The 25,072-nt window shown below is 38.8% G+C and overlaps 1 protein-coding gene across 5 annotated transcripts in view; it reads right to left on the minus strand.

Annotated features, from left to right (window-relative positions):
- The window catches only part of CLEC1A (C-type lectin domain family 1, member A), a 43,807-nt gene extending 19,130 nt beyond the window's left edge, over positions 1 to 24,677 (minus strand). For 2 of the 5 annotated variants that reach the window (XM_011983337.1, XM_011983333.1), the window contains exon 1: positions 10,902 to 11,159. In XM_011983337.1, coding sequence (XP_011838727.1) covers positions 10,902 to 11,016 — 115 coding nt within the window. In that variant the 5' untranslated portion in view covers positions 11,017 to 11,159. Of the gene's footprint in view, positions 1 to 1,489; positions 1,631 to 4,805; positions 4,904 to 10,901; positions 11,160 to 24,550 lie in introns of those variants that run through there. The other 3 variants (XM_011983335.1, XM_011983332.1, XM_011983334.1) reach the window with 3 other exon arrangements.
- Positions 24,678 to 25,072: the final 395 nt, after the last annotated feature.

Consider the following 25,072-nt stretch of genomic DNA (forward strand, 5'->3'; position numbering starts at 1 on the left):
TTTTTTAGATGGAGTCTCACTCTGTCACCCAGGCTGGAGTGCAGTGCAGTGGTGTGATCTTGGCTCACTGCAATCTCCGTCTCCTGGGTTCAAGCGATTCTCGTGCTTCGGCCTCCTGAGTAGTTGGGATTATAGGTGCCCACCACCACGCCTGGTTAATTTTTATATTTTCAGTAGAGACGAGGTTTCACCATGTTGGCCAGGCTGGTCTCCAACTCCTGACCTGAAGCGATTCGCCTGCCTTAGCCTCCCAAAGTGCTGGAATTACAGGCATGAGCCACCATTCCTGGCCTAAAAAAATGTATAATTTAAATAATTTATCTATATCTATTTATAAATACATAAATAGAAATGTGGAGTTATAATATTAGTTCCCAACTTCAAGAATAAATTCTCAACCCATATTTATTGCTTGATAAATCTTTTTATGTATACTCTCAAATGTTACTCAACATAAAACCACCAATCTGTTTATATGTTGGTTATTATACTGAGTATGGACAATATACCATATATTGTTACTTATTCAGTTGTTGAAATAGTGTTATTATTTTTTCCATGATTTTACAGTTTGCAATTAGGATCATTGAGAACAAGTAAATTCCTAATGTCATTTTACTAGAAATTTTCAACATTCAGATTTGAAATTCAGGTCTCTACATCTAAGTATAGAAATTCCTCATGAATCATGAGAGTTCCTCTGTATTTCCAAGAATAATGGTGGCTGCAAAATAATAGTTATATCACAATGAAATAAAACTTTTGGGATCAAAGGGGGGATTAAGAAATTATTTGTAATTTTGAAATATAAGATACAAACGAAAGTCTTAAAATTCCTATAAAACCCAGTTTTTGACATTAAAATCTGCTCTTCTATATAACATTTTTCTTTGACTAACCTTCTTCAGCTGTTTAGGAAACATTGCTGTGGGGTCTTCACCTACTGAGGCAAATTCATCCACTTTCTTTTTTAAGGTTTTTAACTTGTTTTTACTAGTTTGAAATTTAAATATTTTTAGATATGCATTTTTCCGATTTGATTTTCACAAGTTTTTATAAAATGACTGTATAACTTCCTGGCCTTTAAAATATACGATGATGAAGGAGTTTACCTACTCTCCTTGTATTGACGGTATGCGTGGCTCTGTGGGTAGTATATTCTGCACTGGCCCACTGAACCTTGTATTCTCAGAGTCAAAACCTCTGATACCCTAGTCTTTTGTGGAATGGGAGAGGGCTGAAGCATGCATTTATTTAAAATAAATGATATTTTTAGACAGTGACATATAAACAACCAAACAAAACCCTTCTTATCTCAAACAGAATGTTTAATTCTAGTTGGCAACTGATTGTCATATTTTAATTCTTCTTCCATTATTCACCATTTAAATAGCTGCGTTTAAAAAAAGATACACTAAGTTTTCCAAAGGCTAAAGAATTACAGCTTAAAAAACAAATCCATAACAAGTGTTTCTCATCCTAGACAAACCTTGGAACCAGGATCCTCCCCCAGGTCAGAGCGCAGACTTACACAAAAGCCCCAGGACTGCCAGCCCTATCAGCAGCACCAAGCACAAAGTCAGCAGGGTCAGGGCCACTGGTCGCCACGTTGAAGAGGGAGCCCTGTGCTCTGCAGGGAACAGAAGAGAAAGCAGGGTTTGGCTTTTTCTTCCTCTTGCATCTAAGTCAATAACAGGTAAGGGAGAGGAGTTGATTCTGCACGGGAACAAATTATGCTGGACAACAGTAACGGGGGCTGGATAACTTGATTTCTGTCCTCAGAAACATCATCATAAGGCTCAGTGCAAGCCTCACTTATCACAGCTAGATTTTCTCACAAGCCCCACCCATTTGTATCCACCTCTCAAGTCTTTGCACTGAAGCACACTATGCATTATCTTTATGTGGTTGTTTGTACAATCTTCTGCTTGTCAAAATTCTAATTATGAAAGACTGTCATGAAAATGTCTGAAACACAGCCTGAGAATCTCTGAACCTTACCAAGGGACAACTTTTTACATAATCAGGGGAAAGATGAAATTAATTTGCTGTTACTTTTGAAAAACATCCCCCTCCCCCCAAGTTCCGTATATGCTTTTTCTAAAGGGCAAATTGCATGTTAGTAATGGGAAGTAATAATTTTACTGTTTTTCTGTGGAATTGCTTCATTGAAAGTCCCTCTTTTGTAAGGATATTGTTTGTTTATTCATTTGATTTGTATTTTTTCAAAAATAGATTATAAAGAAACAGGATCATCAATTTCTGAAAGATGAATCTAAACTATTTTTGCAACAGTTAAATAATTTTTAAAACTGTGGCAAACATGCTTTCCTTGCCCTCCATTCTCGTAAGTTTGACTAGTAATTGCAGAGATTTTACTGTAAGTCATGGGTAGACCCTTCACCTAGTGAGGTCACCTATCTGAGTCTGAGTGACCTAATGTATCTGACAGGGAAGATTTTCACTCAGGTGCAGCTAGCATCTAGCATTGTGATAAAAATGAACAAAGAGAGAGTGAAATCCTCAAAGAAACTCTCATCTCTTTGTAGCCCGTTAGTTCTACTTCACTGAGAATTCAAGTCACGTTCTGAAACAGAAAGATTAAAGAGTTCAGAGGGGCTTTTTGAAAGAAAATTCTTTTCCTTCTAGCAAGGTCCTATACATAAAACATCCCAGGTACAGAGATTTTCCAGGCTGGAGTGCAGTGGCGTGATCTCGGCTCACTGCAACCTCCACCTCCCAGGCTCAAGCAATCCTCCCACCTCAGCTCCTGAGTAGCTGGAACTACAGGCACGTGCCACCACGCCTGGCTAATTTTTTTTTCTATATTTTTGTTGGAGATGAGGTTTCACCATGTTTCCAAGGCTGCAGGCTGTTCTCTAACTCCTGAGCTCAAGTGATCCTCTTACGACACCTCCCAAAATGCTGGGATTACAGGCATGAGCTACCACGTACAGAGATTTATATGAAACATTATTTCCAAATGGGGAATGATAACTAGTAAAGAATATAGAAATAGACAATATGATTACTATCCTCTGGAACTTACAATCTAGTAGGGAAAATAAGTTAAAGTCTCAGAGTAGACATACTGATGTATTTTAAAATGTGAATCTTATTTCTTAGCAATCATCTCCTTTATAAATAGCTCTCATTACATTTAGAATAAAATCCGAATCACTTTTCACAGATTGCTCCTTTAAAAAAAAAAAAATGGCAATTTTATTATGCTACTTCCCTACTTAAAAACTTCAAAAGCTTTATTGCACTTAAAATTAAATCCTGCATTAGTCTTATTGAGACCTTCCTTAGCTCTTTCATCCCTTTCTGAACTATTTTCCACTCACTTACATGTACTACTCACAATGGCCTTCCGTTTAATCCTTGATCTGATCAAGCTTGTCCCTAAGTACCTTGTATCAGCCCTACTTCTGCCTCTGCATTAATTTCAGTTTCAATGGCACATCCTTGGAAGAGGTCCATGAGTCCATCTCTAGCATATCACTCACCCTGTACTAGGTAATATTTTCATGACTTTTGTTTCTTTTTGCCTGTCTCCTTTCTCTCCATTTAACATTCCATTAAAACAATGATCTTGTCTATCTTGTCCACCAGTGTATTTCCACTACTGAAAGTAGTGCCTGGGACATAAGGGTTGAGTAAATCTTTGACAGTTTAAATAATTGAAAAATGAAATTATAAAAAATTAATCTGACTTAAACTAAGTTTTAAAGAGATAATTGGGTTCTCCAAAGTTAAGCTTACAGGGTTTTTGTTTGTTTGTTTGTTTTTCTGTAGTCCATTGACTTCTCAGCAACATCTACGTCAGCAGAAAACAGACTCAGCTAAATATATCTCCCAGCCATGGTGGTTTCTATACACTGACTTTTGTGAGATTATATCATGAACAAATCTCAGGGAGATTTGCTTCCTCCTGTTTCCTTCAGTTAACTGAGCTATGTGATTTAGTCTTGGTTTTTCTGGAAAAGGATGGTTTTCTCATGGTATTGACTGTAAAAGTATTTCAGATCAGCAGAACATAAAAAAAAAAAGATTAGAGGCAGAATATAGTTTGGGTGAATCATCCTCTCCAAAACCCTGTATTTGTAAACTTCCATACAGTCCAAGAAAGTTAATCATATGGATATTTCTAGATTCCATAGTTAAAAGTGCTTATGTGAGCTCATCACCATGGTGATTTTATTTTTCCACATACCTCTTATTACCATTAAATATATTGTATATCTTTGTTACTTCATTTAGTTTATATCTGTCTTACTCCAGGAAAAATTAAGCTCTTTCTTGGAAAATATCTATTTAGCCATTATTGTAACCCAGTTCCTAGTGCAGTAGTTGAAACAAGCTCAATTAAATTTAAATAAATGAATGAATAGGTCCATTATATACAAATATCTGTGTTATATGCCTACCTACCCCTACTCAAACATAGTTACATTAATACACATCTCAAAGTCATAATAATTTTTAAAATCCTGTTACTTCTTATAATTAATATTTGACTGAAATTAAAAATAAGAGGTAAAGGAGAAGAAGAACTATGACAGTCAACCAACTTATTTATCTCTTTATAAATCTGTTTTCCGCCAGGCATGGTGGCTGAGGCCTGTAATCTCATCACTTTGGAATCCTCCCAACTGAAGCAAGAGGATTGCTTTGGGCCAGGAGTTCGAGACCAGCCTGAGCAACATAGTGAGATCCCATCTCTACAAAAGATAGCAACATAGTGAGACCCCATCCCCAACTCTATAAAAGTTTTAAAATTCATCAGCCATGTTGGCACACACCTGTAGTCACAGCTACTCAGAAGGCTGAGGTGGGAGGATTGCTTGAGCCTGGGAGGTCAAGGCTGCAGTGAGTCGTGATCGTGCCACTCTACTCCAGCCTGGGTGACAGAGCAAGATCTTCTCTCAAAAGTAGTGATGAAATGAAATGAAATGAAATGAAATAAATCTGCTTTCCCTTGCATAATATCGAGGACACGGGAGGTGGTGTTTTTCTGCCCAAAGGACCAAAAAGAGTGAACTTAAATTCCTTCTGTGAAGTGATGGCCTGGACTTTAGAAATCAGAACATCTTTCAATGATAATTATATTCATGAAAAGAAAAAAAAATACAGGATCCTTCCTAAGATTGCCTCTAGCTCAGAAAAAATAAAAGAAGTATAATAGGTTTTAAAAGGTTTTTAAAAATCTCTTCTAAGAAATCCTCTTTCTCTGATCAAATTTTCCCATTTTGAAATTTTTCTTCTCTCTTCCCATCTCCCTCTTGCTCTCTCACTTTCTCTCTCTCTTTTTCAATGTTCTCCATCCAATCATTCTATATAAAGACATGGATAAACACAATTCCTGGGTAGTTCATCTTCCACGAAACCAAGGTCCCATGACAGAAAGTCCATGAAGTTGAAAGTTTCACTTTTTCTTTTTCTTTGATGCTATTTTTCCTTCTAGATGTTTTTCTTCTAACTGTGAGTCTAATGTTTCTCAGTTTTATTCCAAGTGCTCCTAATCATACTGAAGTCTCTCTCCAGGGATCACCCTCACCCTAACACGAGAAAGATTTTCACAAAAATAAGATGCCTGGGAGGTCGCTTGAGTTTGGCTTGGCTTTATTGTGGTTTTATTTTTTGGAAGAGAACCCCTTTGCTCTCTCCTGAGGCATATTTAGAAAGGGGTGTGGATAGGCCAAGGAATGATATAAACATCCCTAAGAATAATAAGATATATATAGAAAAAAAAACCTTTCCTGTATCCTCTTAGTATAACCATAGTATAAAAGGCCTTTGTGCTAGGGTCAAATTTTGGATACCAATTACTGTGTAATTATATGAAACTTTGTGGGTGGAGAGTTGTCAAACTGAACCAGTTACCCTTCATCAGGCATCAGAGAGAGAAAATTTTGTTTTCCACCCAAGAAAGTAAGCTGACATTACCATATACAGTCTATTAGTATACCTATGAATGCAAAAGGTCTTAAAAGCTGAAGGAGACACCGAGAGTTTAAATAATGTGCACATTACAAACTAGTTGCAGAGCTAGGATTAAATCATTATGCTTAACGCTATACTTTGCACACTTTTCCGTGAGCCAGTCAGGAGTCACGGAGACATGAGGGCAAAACTGGTGGCAACGTACACAATATTTCAGGAAGCACTTTTTGATCCCTTTGTATTTTGAAATGTAAATGTCTCTGTTTCCTTAATCCTCACATGTAGTGCATGGGAAACCTCATAGGAGTCTGAGTTCATGGGTTGAGTCTGCTTTTCTGTGATCATGTAAATGCAGGTTTCTTTTCTCATATGAATCTATTTCAAATACTGCTATTTTCATACTCTCTAAATGAAAATGTGTGTTATCCTTCCTATTATTTGAAAAAAGTTTATATCTAAGAACATATGAGCTATTTCTAGAATATCATTGAGGTTCCAATTCACAGTATTTAGAAACTTAATTATATTTTTCCTCTTCAGTAAAATTTAGGTGATGCAATTTTATATCCCCATCAACAGATACTATTTACTGAAATATAATTCAAAAACAACATTACCATTAATGATAATTGCTCAAATTTCTTGAGTTACTGAGAAAAATGTCTTATATGAATGTTCTCATCTAGCCTCACAAACAACCCCTATAAGGTAAATATTATTATCTCATTTTACAGGTAGGGAACTGAGGCCTAGCGGGTTTAGACAGCTTATTCAGGAACACACAGCTACTATTAGTAGTAGTTACTAATGAACTATTAGTAACTCCCCAGGATTGTGTTTCTTCATGTCTTTATATAGAATGATTGAATGGAGAATATTGAAAAACAGAGAGAAAGAAATAGTTACTAATAGTAACTATAAGTGTGTTCTAGATACACTTTATTTCATTGGAAGCAACCTTTGCAAAAATTCAATTACCAAGGAGTCACTGAAGTTGCCTAAGTTTGCACAACTGGTAAGTAACAGAGCTACCCAAGCAGACGGATTCCAGAGCTGGACATTTTCAGTCATCTTCCTATCCTCCCAACACATCTCAGATCAATATTTGTACATGGTAGTGCATCTGGAATCATAGAACGACAGCAGCTTGCAACTTTTCACTTCTACATTATGAAATATCCACTCTACCAGCAAGATGAATTTTGAAAGTAAAATTTAATCACACTACCTCTCTTCCATAGGAAGAAATATTTCCCAAGGCTCATTCTGTTCTAGTCAGTTTCTTAGTGTGCTGTATCAGGCTCCTCCTAATAGGATCCCATTATACTCGTTAGCCTCATGGGTCCAGATCACGTCACTTCCTCCGGGAACTTGTAAAACTAAACTCAATCAGTAACTCATTCATTCCTATATTGCTTCTGTGGCCTCCAACACTGATTTAACAGCACTAAATGACATTTACTACAACTATTGATTTAGAGCATTCCTTCCACTTCTCTAAGCACCTGAAAAACAGGCTCCTCTAGTACATCCCATAATGTCTTGTCATGAGTAGGTTTGATTTAAAAAGTTCTTGAATCAGTTAACAGTGATTTATGTCATGACTGTGATGAGAGATTTATGCTGTAATTGAGGAAATAAAACTAAGACACTGGGAAATGCAATAGTACTGTAATTAATGCGAACAAGGGTAAAGAGGAACTTGAATTTATTATTAAATTTTTTAAAATTATTTAACCAAAGTAATTGTTCATTTTATTATGTAACCATCAGTTCCTTTTTAAACTACTGCTATCAAAACTAAATATTTTCTTCCTTTTTGATAAATTGTTAAATACTCATTTTTAGTCTTCCTTTTACTTAAACTCTCTGCAGTATTTGTTATTTGTTGTTTTTAAAACTCACAGTCATCATCACTGACTTTTCCAATACTCTTGAATTTATTGTCTCTTCCATTACTCTGATTTTCCATTACTCTTGACTTTATTGTCTCTTGATGCCCTTGATGTCTCTCTCCCAGATTCCTGCTTCTACCACTCTCTGCTGTTCATCCCTAGTAGCTCCTTTTGGAATCTTTCATTCTTCTTGCTCCTCAGGTCCTGATATTCCCTCAGATTTTCTCCTTGACACTCTATTCTTCTGTTCATTCATCTTTTCATTTTACATTCCCTCCCTCAGTGATCTCACTCACTCCCATACATTTTAGTTACCATCCGTTTATTTTACTTAATGACTTAGGTACCTCATCTACTTTATTTATTTATTTAATTACTATGCCAGTAATTCCCACAAATATGTGTAGCCTAACCCACATCCTGCATATACAGGTGTCTTTGGACAGCTCCAAATGTATGTCCCTCCTTCTACAGACCCCTTAAACTCAAACTCAATTCATCACCTTTCCTGTCCCTTCTATAGTTTCTGTCTCAGTTAAACAGCAGTACCATCCACATTACGTCAGACAGAATCTAGTCAACCTACCACCGAGGTCCCTTTCCTTGTCTCCTCACATGTAACCAATCACTGATTATCTAAACTCCATCGCCTCGACATCTTTCATATCTGATTCTTTTTCCTCATTTTTACTATACTGCCTCAGTTCAGGTTCTTTTACTCTTGTACCCGACTAGTGAAAAAATTTAGTATCGGCACATCCAGTTTCATATACTTTCAACCTATCCTTTCCATTGCAGCCTGGAAGGTCTTCCCCAAATGCAAAATTCTGTTTCTCCCTATCTAAATCCTGCATTGACCTCATTTTAAATATTGAATAGAATTAAAATAGAGCAGCATGCCCGAAAATCCCTCCTTAACTTGCCAGACTTACCCCCTTGCCAAATTTCCCTCCTCCAACTCTACACCTATGCCATACATATTGCTTATAGTTCTCTAAAAATACAAAGCTACTGAAAACCTTCATGACTTTCCCTTCATATGTTTCTCTGTCTGTAGTGTTCCCCAGCCTCTCAAACATCCTCACTCCTGATTCCACATTATGTGGAAGATCTTAAAATTAACTCCATTCCACAGTCGCTCCTCCTGTTAAGCCTTTCCTAAGCTCCTCTACTTAATTAGGTAGACATAACCAAGCTCTCGGCTGTACTGTACATGCTTCTAACATAACACCTTATTATACTTATTCCTCAGTTGAGAATTGTGTTAGACTTTCAATTTCCTTATGAACAGGGACCATATCACATTGGACATTATATCCTCCGTACTAGGATAACATGACCCCAAACATAAGTTTGTGAAAAATATATGAGCTTGTTGTCTTTCATTTTCACTATCTTAATTGTTTGGCATTTTTACTATCTTGTTTGTCATTTGTAAACACAAACATAGTTGTTATGTCAATTGTTATTGACAAAAGTCTAGAAATTAAATGAATGTGATTTGTATTAATTCTAAAAAATAAAAGTTGCCAGCTCTTAATGGTGTCACATCAGTATGTTGAATCTGAATCCTCCACATTGCCAAAAATTTCTGAGTGATTTCTGCTGTTATTTTTATCAGCGAAGGTATATCAGATATGTTTATCTAAGAAATAATTATACTTCTATGATGGCATTCCCCTGAATGTTTGTATTACCATAAAAAGATGAAAACAAGATCTCATACATGTTGCATAAGATAACTATTTCTAGATGATTTCCTCCAAGACAATTCTTTGTAATCTCTACTCCTACTATTTCAATTTCCATTTCTTACAAAGAAGCTCCCAGATGTTGCAGCTAGTGTTTTATCTTGCTCCACGTCCCTCTCCACCCTTCAACCTCAGCAGAACTTATTTGTACATGCTGTTCCTGATTATGCTGATCACTAATCTTTGAGAGACTTCTGGCTCCAGTCAAAGGTGGAAAATGAAGTTATATACAAGCTACTCAAAACCACAGCCCTACAAATGGACTCTTCCTAAGATTTTTTAAGGAAAACACTTTGTATCCTATTACACATATCCTGTGGCTACAGAAGCTGACATCCCTACTTTGTCACTTAGCTTCATTTCAAAGAGGTTGGAAATCCCCAGTGTCCCTTAACAGCTTACTGGGTAGTTCAGTTTAAAAACAACAACAAAAAAAGAGCCATATTAGTAGGTCTCAGGTGGAGAGTCATTTAATAAATAGAAAGTGAATGGAGAGTTTAGTAGGAGAAAGGAAGGAAAACTAAAAGTTATTCCATAAAGAAATAAGGAATAGGATCTTTTTTTTAAATTTTTTAAATGTATATCCAAATTTACAAAGGCGAAGAAAACAATGATATAATCAGAGGGAAAGGACATATTAAAATACAGGCACTGAATGAAAGCTAAAATGTGGGATTCCTTTCAACATTTCATTTCTTGAGAATTCCTCAAGTGTTCCTTTCAGCAATTTTGTGTCAGTCTATATCAGTTCAGACAGACATTCAAATATTTTACATAATTTATCATTCTCAGTACTCACAACCACCTTGTAAAGGAAGTTTTATTACTTCTATTTAATATTAATTCAAATTAACATGAATTAATATACTTAAAGTATTTAAAACACTGCCAGCACATAATGAGCCCTTTATACATGTTTGTGGCCATTAATATTTTATAAATAAAGAGTGTGATGCTACCAGGATACTTAAATAACTCATCCAAGGTTACACAGAAGGAAAGTGGCGTACCTGGGTTAGGACCTAGAACCTAGTCCTGTGTATATTACCATGTGAGTCCTTTTCACTAGAACTGAAGTCATATTTTAGCTTTAGATTGGCTGAGTGGCCCAGGAAATAAAATCCTTCTCTAACTGTGTGAATTATGGAACTGAATAGACCTGGAAAAAAAAAAAAATCACTACTATGTCACAGGACGTGGAAATAAAGTTATAAGATAGAAGTTAAATGTACAAATTTCTAGGAGGGATAGCTCATCTCACACATTTCACAAGGGCTCTGGTCTATCTGGACTCCAGGAGACAGGGTACCTGTGCGCCGGGGCTCTGGACGCCGAGCTGTGGCAGAGGCTTGAGAATGCAGGCTCATGGTGGTGTCTCCATCATCATCCAGCATGTCCCTCGTGCTGCTGTACTTGGGCTGCATCTGGATTCCTACAGCGGTGAGAGTGAAATATGGTGGGATTGCCCTGGGCCGCCTGGCTACTGTGAGCTCGTTCAGGAAGCAAGGCACTGAAAGGCATTCCTAATGTTCTTTCCCAGCAAGTAGCAGGGGAAGTCTCTGACTGCAGTTCCTGACTGGACAGGCCCAGCCCCTCTGCTGTGAGCTTGTACTCTGAATGCCAAATCAATCAGGCTGAGGGGAAACAGCATGTGTTTTCGGTTTAGGCAGTCTCTGTCTAAACAGTTATCAAAAAGTTGGCCTTTCTCAGGTCTTTTTTGTTTACCTGTTTGCATTTCTCATGTAACTCCAGTGTAAAGAAGGCAAGAACTTACAATAGCATGGTGTAGCCCTGTGGTTCCTTCAGAGCATGCGGAATAATAATAACTTGGAAGGACATGCATCCTCATTTCTTACCCATCCTTTAGGGAGTCACTTAGTTTAACCTCTCTGTGCCTTTGTGAAAAGAGAAGAGATTATAGGATCTAGCCCCTTCCTTTCTCCAAGAACACAGTAGTGATCATTCTTATAGTATCTGAACTTGATGTAACATTTTATAGCACATTTGGTACATTATGATCATGAGGAATTATACATTTTACTGGAAGTAAAAACTTTTAAAACTATTACTAACCACCATGTGGTTTGCAGAAGCCAGTTAGTTTGTGCCTAAATCTCCTAAACTGAGAGGAAAATATTTTAGGTAATGTGAAAAAAATTCTTCCTGAATCAGTACATTAGAATTAGTCTGTTTGTGCTGACCTGCAACAGGATACCTGAGACCAGATAAATTACAAGCAATAGAAATTTATTTCTCAGCATTCCAGAAGCTGGGAAATCTAAGATCAAGGCACTGGCAGGTTTGGATGTCAGGAGAGAGCTGCACTCTCTGTAGTGGAAGAAGGCTATTCTCACATGGCGGAAAGCAGAAGGACAAGCCAGCCAAATGCTACATGTAGCCTCTTTCATAAAGGTCTTAATACCATCCTCAAGAGAGAAGCCTTCAAGGCCAAACCATCTCTTAAACGCCCCACCTCTCTCAATACTACCACACTGGCAAGGCCTGAATCGTGCAAGAAACACATTCAAACCGTAGTAAGATAGTTATCAGTAACAACCTTGTGGCTTTGGGAGGACAATTAACAATTTGCGTCTGCATTTCCTAAACTGAAAGACAAGAAGATTGTTTTAGATAATGTCTAAAAGTTCTTCCTGAATCTGTACAATAGGCTTATATTACTCTACCAAAACTTTTCCAGATGTTAAGTGATAGATGGGCAAAATCAAACATGCTAAATATAAAGGAGTGTCAGAATGCTCCAGGTGGGGTAGCCAGACCATCTAAAAGATCTATGAGGAAGTGCATATTGTGGATTCACATGTGTTTCAAGCTGTGTGTTGTTCATCAAATTATTCTAAATTTTTTAAAAACAGGATTGTTTTTTTTTAGATGACAGATTGGAGGCAGTGTTAGCATGACTCTACCACTTGGAAGGATAAAATAGTGAGTAAAAAACTCTCACTGTGGGCCAGGCATGGTGGCTCACACCTTTAACCCCAGCACTTCGGGAGGCCGAGGTGGGTGGATCACCTGAGGTCAGGAGATGGAGACCAGCCTGACCAACATGGCAAAACCTCGTCTCTACTAAAAATATGAAAATTAGCCAAGTGTGGTGGCGGGTGCCTATAATCCCAGCTACTGGGGAGGCAAGAGGTAGGAGAATCACTTGAACCCAGGAGGCAGAGGTTGCACTGAGCCAAGATCGTGCCACTGCACTCCAGGCTGGGTGACAGAGCGAGACTCCATCTAAAAAATAAAACTAAAAATTCTCACTGTGTACATTTTTCCAAGAAGCAATGCAGGAACTGAACAGGAAAACTGAAAGAATCCATAGACTCTTTGAAAAAAGCAGCAGGTTACATCCCACACCGTCAGTTAGGTGAAAAACTGTAAGCCCCCAGGGTGTGAGAGGTGAAGAGACTGGCTCCAGGATACAAACCCCCACTGGGGAACCTGAAAGTCCATGCCATGGGGGAAGGCCTTAACCCTTCCCAGCACTGGAACCAATTAAAAGAGCAGTGAGGAACATAAAAGTAATAGCAGCAGCAGGAAGAGGCCTGTGTGTATTCCCAGTCTCCAGCATGAACCAAGGGAAGCTATTCCTTATTACACCTCACAGACAACCTCGTGGAACTCAGCCAACTAGCTCAGCCAGGGGATGCACATTGTAAAAACTCCCAACTGAAATTACAATATAACCTCAAGAGAAGATGAACTCTCTTGGCCAGAACCAGAAAGATGAGTGGGAAATGTGTTGCAGCCACGAGTGCAGGATCTGGGTGCCAGCTGTGTGGGTGAACAGAGTATGGCATGGCCCGAAAGCCAGCAGTTGCTATCACCATGGCAATTTGGTGTGAGCTCTGAGTGCAGACTGCCTGGAACTTAGCTCACTGCTGCTAGCAGAGTACTGCAGGAGCCAGATCTGCCTTGTCAACTGTGTGAAGTCTGGGTTAGACTTACTGCTGCCTGCTACTCCCCACTCCCTGTGCAAACACATCTCCAACAGGGACCGCTGCTTGCCATGCACATGGTGACTCAGAGTGCAGACCCACCTAACACAGCCCTCATCTGGCTTTGCCCCTCCACCCACCGTGGTAGCTTAATACAAAGGACAGAAACCCTGGGGAGGTTTATAGCCCCATCCATCACCTGAGAAGCCAGACTACCTACCCTGGGCAACATAAGGCAAGCACAAATCCCACTGCTACTACCACACCTGGTACTCTTTTGCAAATGCCACCCAGTAGCTGGAAGGCTACTAACACAGTCCATTACAGCATCTGTAGGTGGAATAACACTGCACTCAGGAAGGACAAAACTACTGTATGACCTCAGCTATTACCACTTCCTGCACCACCCTATCTAACCAGGAGGTCCTGAGTCTATCCACATGACCAGTTTATTACTACTTGAACCAGCATTCAAGAAAGACAACGCACTAAAGTTATCTATAATCAAGGAATCTCACAGAGTCTATGTCACGCCTCTGGCACCCCCATCAGACCTGGTGCTGATACCTGCTGTTGAAAAACTGGAGGACAGGTCATGTCACTGGATCCTTAGCAGACATCTCCCAGCACTAATCTGGAGCCACTGAGTGGCTAGACCCAGAGGAGAAGCAGCACTCATAGTAGTCTGTCTGTCAGGAACTTGTACTCCTACGGAAAGGGAGAGTGCGCCACATCAAGGGAACACCCTGTGTGACCAAAGAATCCAGATGGCAGGTCTTGAGGATTAGATTGTTCCACTGGTGGAAAGTTTCTTTCAATAGAGGCAGAATTGAAGTGCTGGGTTCAGCAGGGAATGTCTACAGCTGTCCCAACAGTCAGACAGCCCTGATGCTTATCAAGGATCTTGGAGAAAGGGACTTCTTACCAACCTCGTCCACCACTGCAGACACAGCTGGGTCTTCTCCCACAAGAGCTCAGCATGGGTGCACCCATAGACAGACTTTCTCGAACACTTCAGGGTGACCGCATCCCCACAGGAGAAGCACCCTCCAGTTTCAGGCTTACATAAGAGGCAGAGTCACAATTGTCTACTTGGAACATTAACATTCCAACAGATGAAAAGAGAGGCCTGTCTGATCTGAATAGCCAGAATGTTGGGACAGGTGTGTGTCTGGGAGATGGATAGCTTCCCTGCTGACCTGACAGGGGAGCCAAGGTGGCTACCACCCTTCCCCTGATAAGACTTCAGTGTGTCTTACTGACAACTCCCCCAGCCCCCTTTGTCAAGGTTGAGACCTCTGCCCACCATTGGGTATTGCATTTACCCACCTTCTTTAGCCACAACTGATTCCTACCTGGGAACACCTCCACTACTGGCCTGAAGCCTGAACCATCAACCCAGTGAATGAAATACTGGGGAAAAGTAAAAAAGTTTAAAAGTGCATACCACATTGGAATGAGATAAGCTTCCAGAGACAGTAAGTTTGCTCACACACTGAGTACATTACTGCTATGTCTAGCATCTGAGAAAGCCATCATACAAAGTTTCTCTATAACCAAGGAAATCATACAGACTTTTCAACCCTAAAAGCACCAAGAACCAAATTAGGCTATAACAAACAATAAACATTAAAGTCAAACCCTTAAGAAGGAAAATAAGAAATAAAATCACACAGTCAAATCAAAAATAAATTTAAGAATAATTAGAAGAAACGGTCTACCCAAATGAGGAAAACTAATTCTGTTAATATGATAAAATAGGGTTCTATAACACCTCCCAAAAGATCACATTAGTGCTCAAGAAATGAAGCCAAACTAAGACAAAATTTTAGAAATAGCAAATGAAGACTTTAGAATGTTGTATAAGAGCTACTCAAGGAGATACCAGAGAAAGGTGAAAACCAACATAAAGAAATTTAAAAGAAAAAAATTCAGATTACAAAAGAAAAATTTTCTAGAGAGCTAAATATCATAAAAAAGGAACTTCTGGAAATGAAAGATACATTTAGGGAATTACAAAATGCAGTGGAAAGTATTAACAAAAGACTAGAATAAGTAGAAGAAAGAATTTCAGAATTCAAAGACGAGGCTTTCAAATTAAGCCAATCAGACAAAAACAAAGAAAAAATAATCAAATGAACAAAGTCTCCAAGAAATACGGTAGTATGTAAAACAGCCAAATCTAAGAATAATTGGTGTTCCTGAGGGAAGAAGAGAAAAAAAAAGTTTGGAAAACTTATTTGAAGGAATAATTGAGGAAAACTTCCCTGGCCCTGCTGGAGATTTAGATATCCAAATCCAAGAAGCTCAAAGAACTCCTGAGAAACTCATTGCAAAAAGATCACCACCAAGGCATAGTCATTAGGCCATAAAAGTCAACATGTAGAAAAGAAATCTAAGAGCAGTGAGACAAAAGGCATCAGGTCACATATAAAGGAAAACCTATCAGACTAACAGCAGACTTCTCAACAGAAACCTTATAAGCCCAAAGGAATTAGGACCCTGTCTTTAGCTGCCTTAAACAGAACAACTGTCAGCTAACAATGTTGTATCCAGCAAAACTAAATGAAAGAGTGATATAATGAAATGAAAGAAAGATAAACTCATTTTCAGACAAACAAATGCTGAGAGAATTTGTAGTGTTATCAAACCAGCACTACAAGAAATGTGAAAAGGGCCGGGTGTTTTGGCTGATGTCTGTAATCCCAGCACTTTTGGAGTCCGAGGCAGGAGGATCACAAGGTCAGGAGACCAGCCTGGCCAATATGGTGAAACCTCATCTCTACTAAAAACACAAAAATTAGGCCAGGCCTGATGCCTCATGCCTGTAATCCCAGCACTTGGGAGGCCGGGGCAGGCGGATCACCTGAGGTCAAGAGTTTGAGACCAGCCTGATCAACATGGCGAAACCCCATCTCTACTAAAAATACAAAAATTAGCTGGGCGTGGTGGCGGGTGCCTGTAATCCCAGCTAGCTGGGAGTCTGAGTCAGAAGGATCACTTGAACCCAGGAGGTGGAGGGTGTGGTAAGCAAAGACCAGGCCATTGCACTCTAGCCTGGGCAACAAGAGGGAAAACTCCATCTCAAAAAAAAAAAGAAGAAAGAAAATACAAAAATTAGCCAGACCTGGCGGTGGGTGCATGTAGTCCCAGCTACTCAGGAGGCTGAGACAGGAGAACGCTTGAACCTGGGAGGTAGAGGTTGCAGTGAGTCAAGATCACACCACTGCACTCCAGCCTTAGTGACAAAGTGAGACTATGTCTCAAAAAAAAAAAAAAAAAAAAAGATAAGAAAAGAAAAGAAATGTGAAAAGGAGTTCTAAATCTTGAAACAGAAGCTCAATATGCACCAAAATAGAACCTTTTGAAAGCATAAAACTCACAAGGCCTATCAAACAACAACACAATGAAAAACACAAAGTATGTAGGTAACAATTACTATGATGAGTAGAACAGTATCTCACATCTCAATATTAACGTTGAACATAAATGGCCTAAATGCTCCACTTAAAAGAAACTGATTGGCAGAATCAATTTTAAAAATTACAAACCAAATATCTGCTATCTTCAAGAGATTCAACCAACATGTAAGGACTCATATAAATTCAAGGTAAAGGTGTAGAAAATGATATTTCATGCAAATGAAAATGAAAAGTGAGCACGAGTAGCTAGTCTTATACCAGACATAACAGACTTTAAAGCAACAATAGTTAAAAAAAAAAGAAGTCAAAGAAGGTCATTATATAATGATAAAAGGATCAATCCAAACAGAAGATATTACAGTCATAAATTTATATTTACCTAACCCTGGAGCTCCCATGTTCATAAAACAATTACTACCAGAGCTAAGAAAGAGATAGACAGCAAAACAATTAACAGTGGAGGACTTCAATATTCCACCTGTAGCAGTGGTTCATTGAGACAGAAAGTCAACAAACCAATAATGGACTTAAACTAAATTTTAGAACAAATGGGCTTTACAGAACATTCTTTGCAAGAACCAAAGCACATACATTCTTCTAATCAGACATGAAACCTTCTCCAAGATAAACCATGTGATGGGATACAAAACAAATCTCAATAAGTTAACAAGCATCTTCTCAGGCCACAGTGGAAAAAAACTAGAAATCAATACCAAAAGAAACCCTCAAAACTAAACAAATACATGGAAATTAAATAATCTGCTCATTATTTTCATTTGGGTTGACAATGAAATCAAGATGAAAATTTAAAAATTAATTGAAATGAATGATAGTAGTAACACTAGTTATCAAAACCTATGAGATATAGCAAAAAAAAAAAAAAGGAGTGCTAAGAGAAAAGTTTATAGTGCTAAATATCTACTCGAAACTTCTGAAACAGCACAACTTGACAACCTAATGTCACACCTCAAGGAACTACAGAAATAATAACAAACTAAACCCAAAGCTAGCAGAAAGAAAATGACAAAGATGAGAGCAGATCTAAATGATATTTAGATGAACAAACCAAAAAAATTTTTTAAAAAACCCAAAACATCAATGAAATAGAAAGCTGGCCCTTTGAAAAGATAAACAAAATAGATATACCATTAGCTAGATTAAGCAAGACAAAAAGAAGATTCAAGAAAGTTCCATTAGAAGTGAAAGGAACAACTAGTACCAGCCACTGCAAAAACATGCCAAATTATAAGACCATCGATGCTAGGAAGAAACTGCATTAACTAACAGGCAAAAGAGCAAGCTAACATCATAATGACAGGATCAAATTGACACATAACAATATTAACCCTCAATGTAAATGGACCAAATGCCCCAGTTAAAACACACAGACTGGTAAATTGGATAGAGTCAAGACCCATCAGTGTGCTGTATTCAGGAGACCCATCAGTGTGCTGTATTCAGGAGACCCATCTCACATGCAGAGAGATGCCTCAAAATAAAGGGATGGAGGAAGATCTACCAAGCAAATGGAAAGCAAAAAAAAAAAAAAAAAAAGCAGGGGTTGCAATCCTAGTCTCTGATAAAACAGACTTTAAACCAACAAAGATCAAAACAGACAGAGAAGGCCATTACATAATGGTAAAGGGATCAATTCATCAGGAAGAGCCAACTATCCTAAATATATATGCACCCCATACAGGATCACCCAGATTCATAAAGCAAGTCCTTAGAGACTTACAAAGAGACTTAGATTCCCACACAATAATAATGGGAGACTTTAACACCCCACTGTCAATATTAGACCAATCAATGAGACAGAAGGTTAACAAGAAGTTACTGAGTTCAGTACTTGAACTCAGCTCTGCACCAAGCGGACCTAATAGACATCTACAGAACTCTCCACCCCAAATCAACAGAATATACATTCTTCTCAGCACCACATCGCACTAATTCCAAAATTGACCACATAGTTGGAAGTAAAGCACTCCTCAGTAAATGTAAAAGAACAGACATCACAATAAACTGTCTCTCAGACCACAGTGCAATTAAATCAGAACTCAGGAAACTCACTCAAAACCGCACAACTACATGGAAACTGAACAACCATCGCCTGAATGACTACTGGGTACATAACGAAATGAAGGCAGAAATAAAGATGTTCTTTGAAACCAATGAGAGCAAAGACACAATGTACCAGAATGTCTGGGACACATTTAAAGCAGTGTGTAGAGGGAAATTTATAGCACTAAATGCCCACAAAAGAAAGCAGGAAAGATCTAAAATTGACACCCTAAGATCACAATGAAAGGAACTACAGAAGCAAGAGCAAACAAATTCAAAAGCTAGCAGAAGGCAAGAAATAACTAAGATCAGAGCATAACTGAAGGAGATAGAGACAAAACAAAAACAAAAACAAAAAACCCTTCAAAAAATCAATGAATCCAGGAGCTGGGTTTTTGAAAAGATTAACAAAATTGATAGACCGCTAGCAAGACTAATAAAGAAGAAAAGAGAGAAGAATCAAATAGATGCAATAAAAAAATGATAAAGGGGATATCACCATCAATCCCACAGAAATACAAACTACTATCAGAGAATACTATAAACACCTCTACGCAAATAAACTAGAAAATCTAGAAGAAACAGATAAATTCCTGGACACATACACCCTCCAAAGACTAAACCAGGAATAAATTGAATCTCTGAATAGACCAATAACAGGCTCTGAAATTGAGGCAATAATAGCCCACCAACCAAAAAAGTCCAGGACCAGACAGATTCACAGCCAAATTCTACCAGAGGTGCAAAGAGAAGCTGGTACCACTCCTTCTGAAACTATACCAATCAACAGAAAAAGTGGGAATCCTCCCTAACTCATTTTATGAGGTCAGCATCATCCCGATACCAAAGCCTGGCAGAGACTCAACAAAAAAAGAGAATTTTAGAACAATATCCCTGATAAACATCAATGCGAAAATCCTCAATAAAATACTGTCAAACTGAATCCAGCAGCACATCAAAAAACTTATCCAACACGATCAAGTGGGCTTCATCCCTGGGATGCAAGGCTGGTTCAAAACATGCAGATCAATAAACATAATCCATCCCATAAACAGAACCAGCGACCAAAACCACATGATGATCTCAATAGATGCACAAAAGGCCTTTGACAAAATTCAACAGCCCTTCATGCTAAAAACTGTCAATAAACTAGGTATTGATGGAATGTATCTCAAAATAATATGAGCTATTTATAACAAGGATGCCTTCTCTCACCACTCCTATTCAACATAGTGTTGCAAGTTTTGGCCAGGCAATCAGGCAAGAGAAAGAAATAAAGGGTATTCAATTAGGAAAAGAGGAAGTCAAATTGTCCCTCTTTGCAGATGACATGATTGCATATTTAGAAAACCCCATTGTCTCGGCCCCAAATCTCCTTAAGCTGATAAGCAACTTCAGCAAGTCTCAGGAAACAAAATTAACGTTCAAAAATCACAAGTATTCCCATACACCAATAACAGACAAACAGAGAACCAAAAAATGAGTGAACTCCCATTCACAATTGCTACAAAGAGAATAAAATACCTAGGAATACAACTTGCAAGAGATGTGAGGACCTCTTCAAGGAAAACTACAAACCACTGCTCAACGATATAAAAGAGGACACAAGCAAACGGAAGAACATGCCGTGTCCATGGATAGGAAGAATCAAAATCATGAAAATGGCCATGCTGCCCAAGGCAATTTATAGATTCAATGCCATCCCCATTAAGCTACCAATGACTTTCTCCACAGAATTGAAAAAACTGCTTTAAAGTTCATACAGAACCAAAAATGAGCCCGCATTGCCAAGACAATCCTAAGCAAAAAGAACAAAGCTGGAGGCATCATGCTACCTGACTTCAAACTATACTACAAGGCTACAGCAACCAAAATAGCATGGTACTGGTACCAAAACAGAGATATAAACCAACAGAACAGGACAGAGGCCTCAGAAACAATACCACACATCTACAACCATTTGATCTTTGACAAACCTGACAAAAACAAGAAATGGGGAAAGGATTCCATATTTAATAAATGATGTTGGGAAAACTGGCTAGTCATACGTAGAAAGCTGAAACTGGATCCCTTCCTTACACCTTATACAAAAATTAATTCAAGATGGATTAAAGACTTAAATGTTAGCCCTAAAATCATAAAAACCATAGAAGAAAACCAGGCAATACCATTCAGGACATAGGCCTGGGTAAGGACTTCATGACTAAAACACCAAAAGCAATAGCAACAAAAGCCAAAATAGACAAATGGGATAATTAAAGAGCTTTTACACAGCAAAAGAAACTACCATCACAGTGAGAAGTCAACCTACAGAATGGGAGAAAATTTTCACAATCTACCCATCTCATAAAGGGCTAATATCCAGAATCTACAAAGAACTTAAATTTACAAGAAAAAAAAACAAACAACCCCATCAAATAGTGGACAAAGGATATGAACAGACACTTCTTAAAAGAAGACATTTATGCAGCCAACAGACACATGAAAAAATGCTCATCATCACTGGTCATCAGAGAAATGCAAATCAAAACCACAATGAGATACCATCTCACACCAGTTAGAATGGAAATCATTAAAAAGTCAGGAAACAACAGATGCTGGAGAGAATATGGAGAAATAGGAACGCTTTTACACTGTTGGTGGGAATGTAAACTAGTTCAGCCATTGTGCAAGACAGTGTGGTGATTCCTCAAGGATCTAGAGCTAGAAATACCATTCGACCCAGCGATTTCATTACTAGGTATATACCCAAAGGATGATAAATCATGCTGCTATAGAGATACATGCACACGTATGTTTATTGCGGCACTATTCACAATAGCAAAGACTTGGAACCATTCCAAATGTCCATCAATGATAAACTGGATTAAGAAAATGTGGCACATATACACCATGGAATACTAGGCAGCCATAAGAAAGGATGAGTTCATGTCCTTTGCAGGGACATGGATTCAGCTGGAAACTATCATTCTGAGCAAACTATCATAAGGACAGAAAACCAAACACCACATGTTCTCACTCGTAGGTGGGAATTTAACAATGAGAACGCTTGGACACAGAGTGGGGAACATCACACACTGGGGCCTGTCATGGGGTGGGGGGCGGGAGGATTGGGAGAAATACCTAATGTAAATGATGGGTTGATGGATACAGTGGGCCAGCATGGCACACGTATATCTATGTAATGAGCCTGCATGTTGTGCACATGTCCCCTAGAACTTAAAGTATAATAATAAAAGAGAGAATAATATGATCTATGGAAATAATGTTAACTGTTTTTTCTAGTTTTGTGTCTTTTGCAAATTTGACATTGTTGATATAGAAATATAGCTTCCCAAGCTGTTTATAAGGCAACCGTCACACATTTGTATCTGTCAAATTCTGAATTTCTAGGTTTTTGTTTAGTTTGGGTTTGATTGCTTTTTGAAGCAGTCAATATGTTATATAGTAACAAATAAAATATAAATAGTTTATCCTCTGGGGAAAAAAAAGAAATGAGAATGGAAACATTACAATAGATACCACAGAAATACACAAAATCATTTGAGACTACTATGAACACCTCTAAGTACACAAACTAGAAAACCTAGAGGAAATGGATAAATTCATAGAAAATACAACCCTCCTAGATTAAATCAAGAAGAAATAGAAACCCTAAACAGACCAATAAAAAGCAGCAAAACTGAATCTGTAATAATAAAAAAAAAAAAAAGCCAACCAAAAAAAGCCTAGGACCAGATGAATTTACAGCTGAATTCTACCACTCATTCAAAGAATTGATGCTAATCCTACTGAAACTATTCAAAAACTGAAAAACAGGGAATCCTCCCTAAATGATTCTATGAAGCCAATATCACCCTGATACCCAAACCAGGAAAGAATATAATTTTTAAAAGACCAGTACTACAGACCAATATCCCTGATGAATATAGACATAAAAATCCTTAACAAAATACTAGTTGACTGAATCCAACAGCCAATCAAAAAGATAGTACAATGCTGGGCGCAGTGGCTCATGCCTGTAATCCCAGCACTTTGGGAGGCCGAGGCAGGCGGATCACTTGAGGTCAGGAGTTGGAGACCAGCCTAGTCTACATGGCAAAACCCCATCTCTACTAAAAATACAGTAATTAGCCAGGTGTGGTGGCACGTGCCTGTCATCCCAGCTACACCGGAGGCTGAGGCAGGAGAATCGCTTGAACCCGGGAGGTGGAGGTTGTGGTGAGCTGAGATCATGTCACTGCACTCCAGCCTGGGTGACAGAATGAGACTCTGTCTCAAAAAGAAAAAAAAAAAAAGAAATATATAAAAAGATAATACATCATGATCAAGTGTGTTTCATCCCGGGGATGCAGGGATGGTTTAACATAAGCAAGCCAATAAATGTGAAACATCACATAATTAGAATTAAAAACAAAAACCGTACGATCATCTCAAAAGATGCAGAAAAAGCATTCAATAAAATCCTGCATTCCTTTATGATAAAAACCCTTAACAAACTAAGCATAGAAAAGGCTTAACCTCAAAATAATAAAAGCCACACAGGACAAAGCCACAGCCAACATCATACCGAAGGGGAAAAGCTGAAAGCATTCCTCTTGAGAACTATAACAAGACAAGGATACCCACTTTCATTATTTCTATTCAACATGGTACTAGAAGTCCTAGCCAGAGCAATCAGGCTAGAGAAAGAAATAAAAGGCCTCCAAATTGATAATGAGGACGTCAAACTATCACTGTTTGCCACCAATATGACTGTACACCTAGAAAACTCTGAAGACCCCTCTGAAAGACTCCTAGACTTGATAAACAAATTCAGTACTCTTAGATTACAAAATCAATGTACACAATTCAGTAGCACTGCTATACACTAATAACAACCAAGCTGACAGTCAAATCAATAACTCAACCCTTTTACAACCGCTGCACAAATAAATACCTAGGAATATACTTAACCAAGGAGGTGAAAGAGCTCCACAAGGAGAACTACAAAACACTGCTGAAAGAAATCATAGATGACACAAACAAATTGAAACACATCCAATGCTCGTGGATTGGAATAAACAATATTGTGAAAATGACCATGCTGCCCAAAGTGATCCACAGATTCAATGCAATTTCTATCAAAATACCATCATCATTTTTTCACAGAACTAGAAAAAACAATCCTAAAATTCATATGGAACCAAAAAAGAGCTTGGATAGAAAACACAATCCTAAGTACGAAGAACAAATCTCGAGGCATCACATAATTAGACTTAAAATTTTACTCTAAGTCTATAGTTACCAAAACAGCATGGTACTGCTATAAAAGTAGACACATGAACCAGTGGAATAGAAAAAAGAGAACTCAGAAGTAAAGCCTAATGTCCAGGCAACGTGCCTCACACTTGTAATCCCAACACTTTGAGAGGCCCAGGCAGGCGGACCACTTGAAGCCAGGAGTTCGAGACCAGCAGAGCCAAGATGGTGAAGCGCCTTCTCTACTAAGAATACAAAAATTAGCTGCATGTGGTGGCCAACACCGGTAATCCTAGCTACTCCGGAGGCTGAGGCAGAAGAATCACCTGAACCTGGGAGGCAGAGGCAGCAGTGAGCTGAGATTACGTGTCACTGCACTCCAGCCTGGGCAACACAGCGAGACCCCATCTCAAAAAACAAAAACAGAAAACAAAAAAGAGGCGGCGGCAAGGCGCCGGCAGGAACTGGTTTGTGGGTAAGTGGGTTCTCTGTGGAGGCAGCTGGGAAGGAGGGGTTGCAGTTGAAGCGGCTCAGTCAGCTGACGAGGCCAGACCTCAGCAGTCCGAGCTGGAGCACAGCAGAGCCCAAGGCGCTTTCCCCGGAGGGTGGGGACAAGTGGGCGAGTAGCCGCCACGACTCGGCCTATCATGTCCTCAGAGACGACTGGAGCCACAGAGAACCGAGGCCTCCCCGAAGGCGAGTCGTCGGTGCCGCCGCAGCGCCCTCGAGCGGGAATCAAAATCAAAACTCGCGAGGACCGCGCCTGTAGTCCCAGCTACTCGGGAGGCTGAGGCAGGAGAATGGCG

The sequence above is a fragment of the Mandrillus leucophaeus genome, unplaced genomic scaffold, assembly GCF_000951045.1.
Source record: "Mandrillus leucophaeus isolate KB7577 unplaced genomic scaffold, Mleu.le_1.0 Scaffold249, whole genome shotgun sequence".
Lineage (NCBI taxonomy): Eukaryota > Metazoa > Chordata > Mammalia > Primates > Cercopithecidae > Mandrillus > Mandrillus leucophaeus.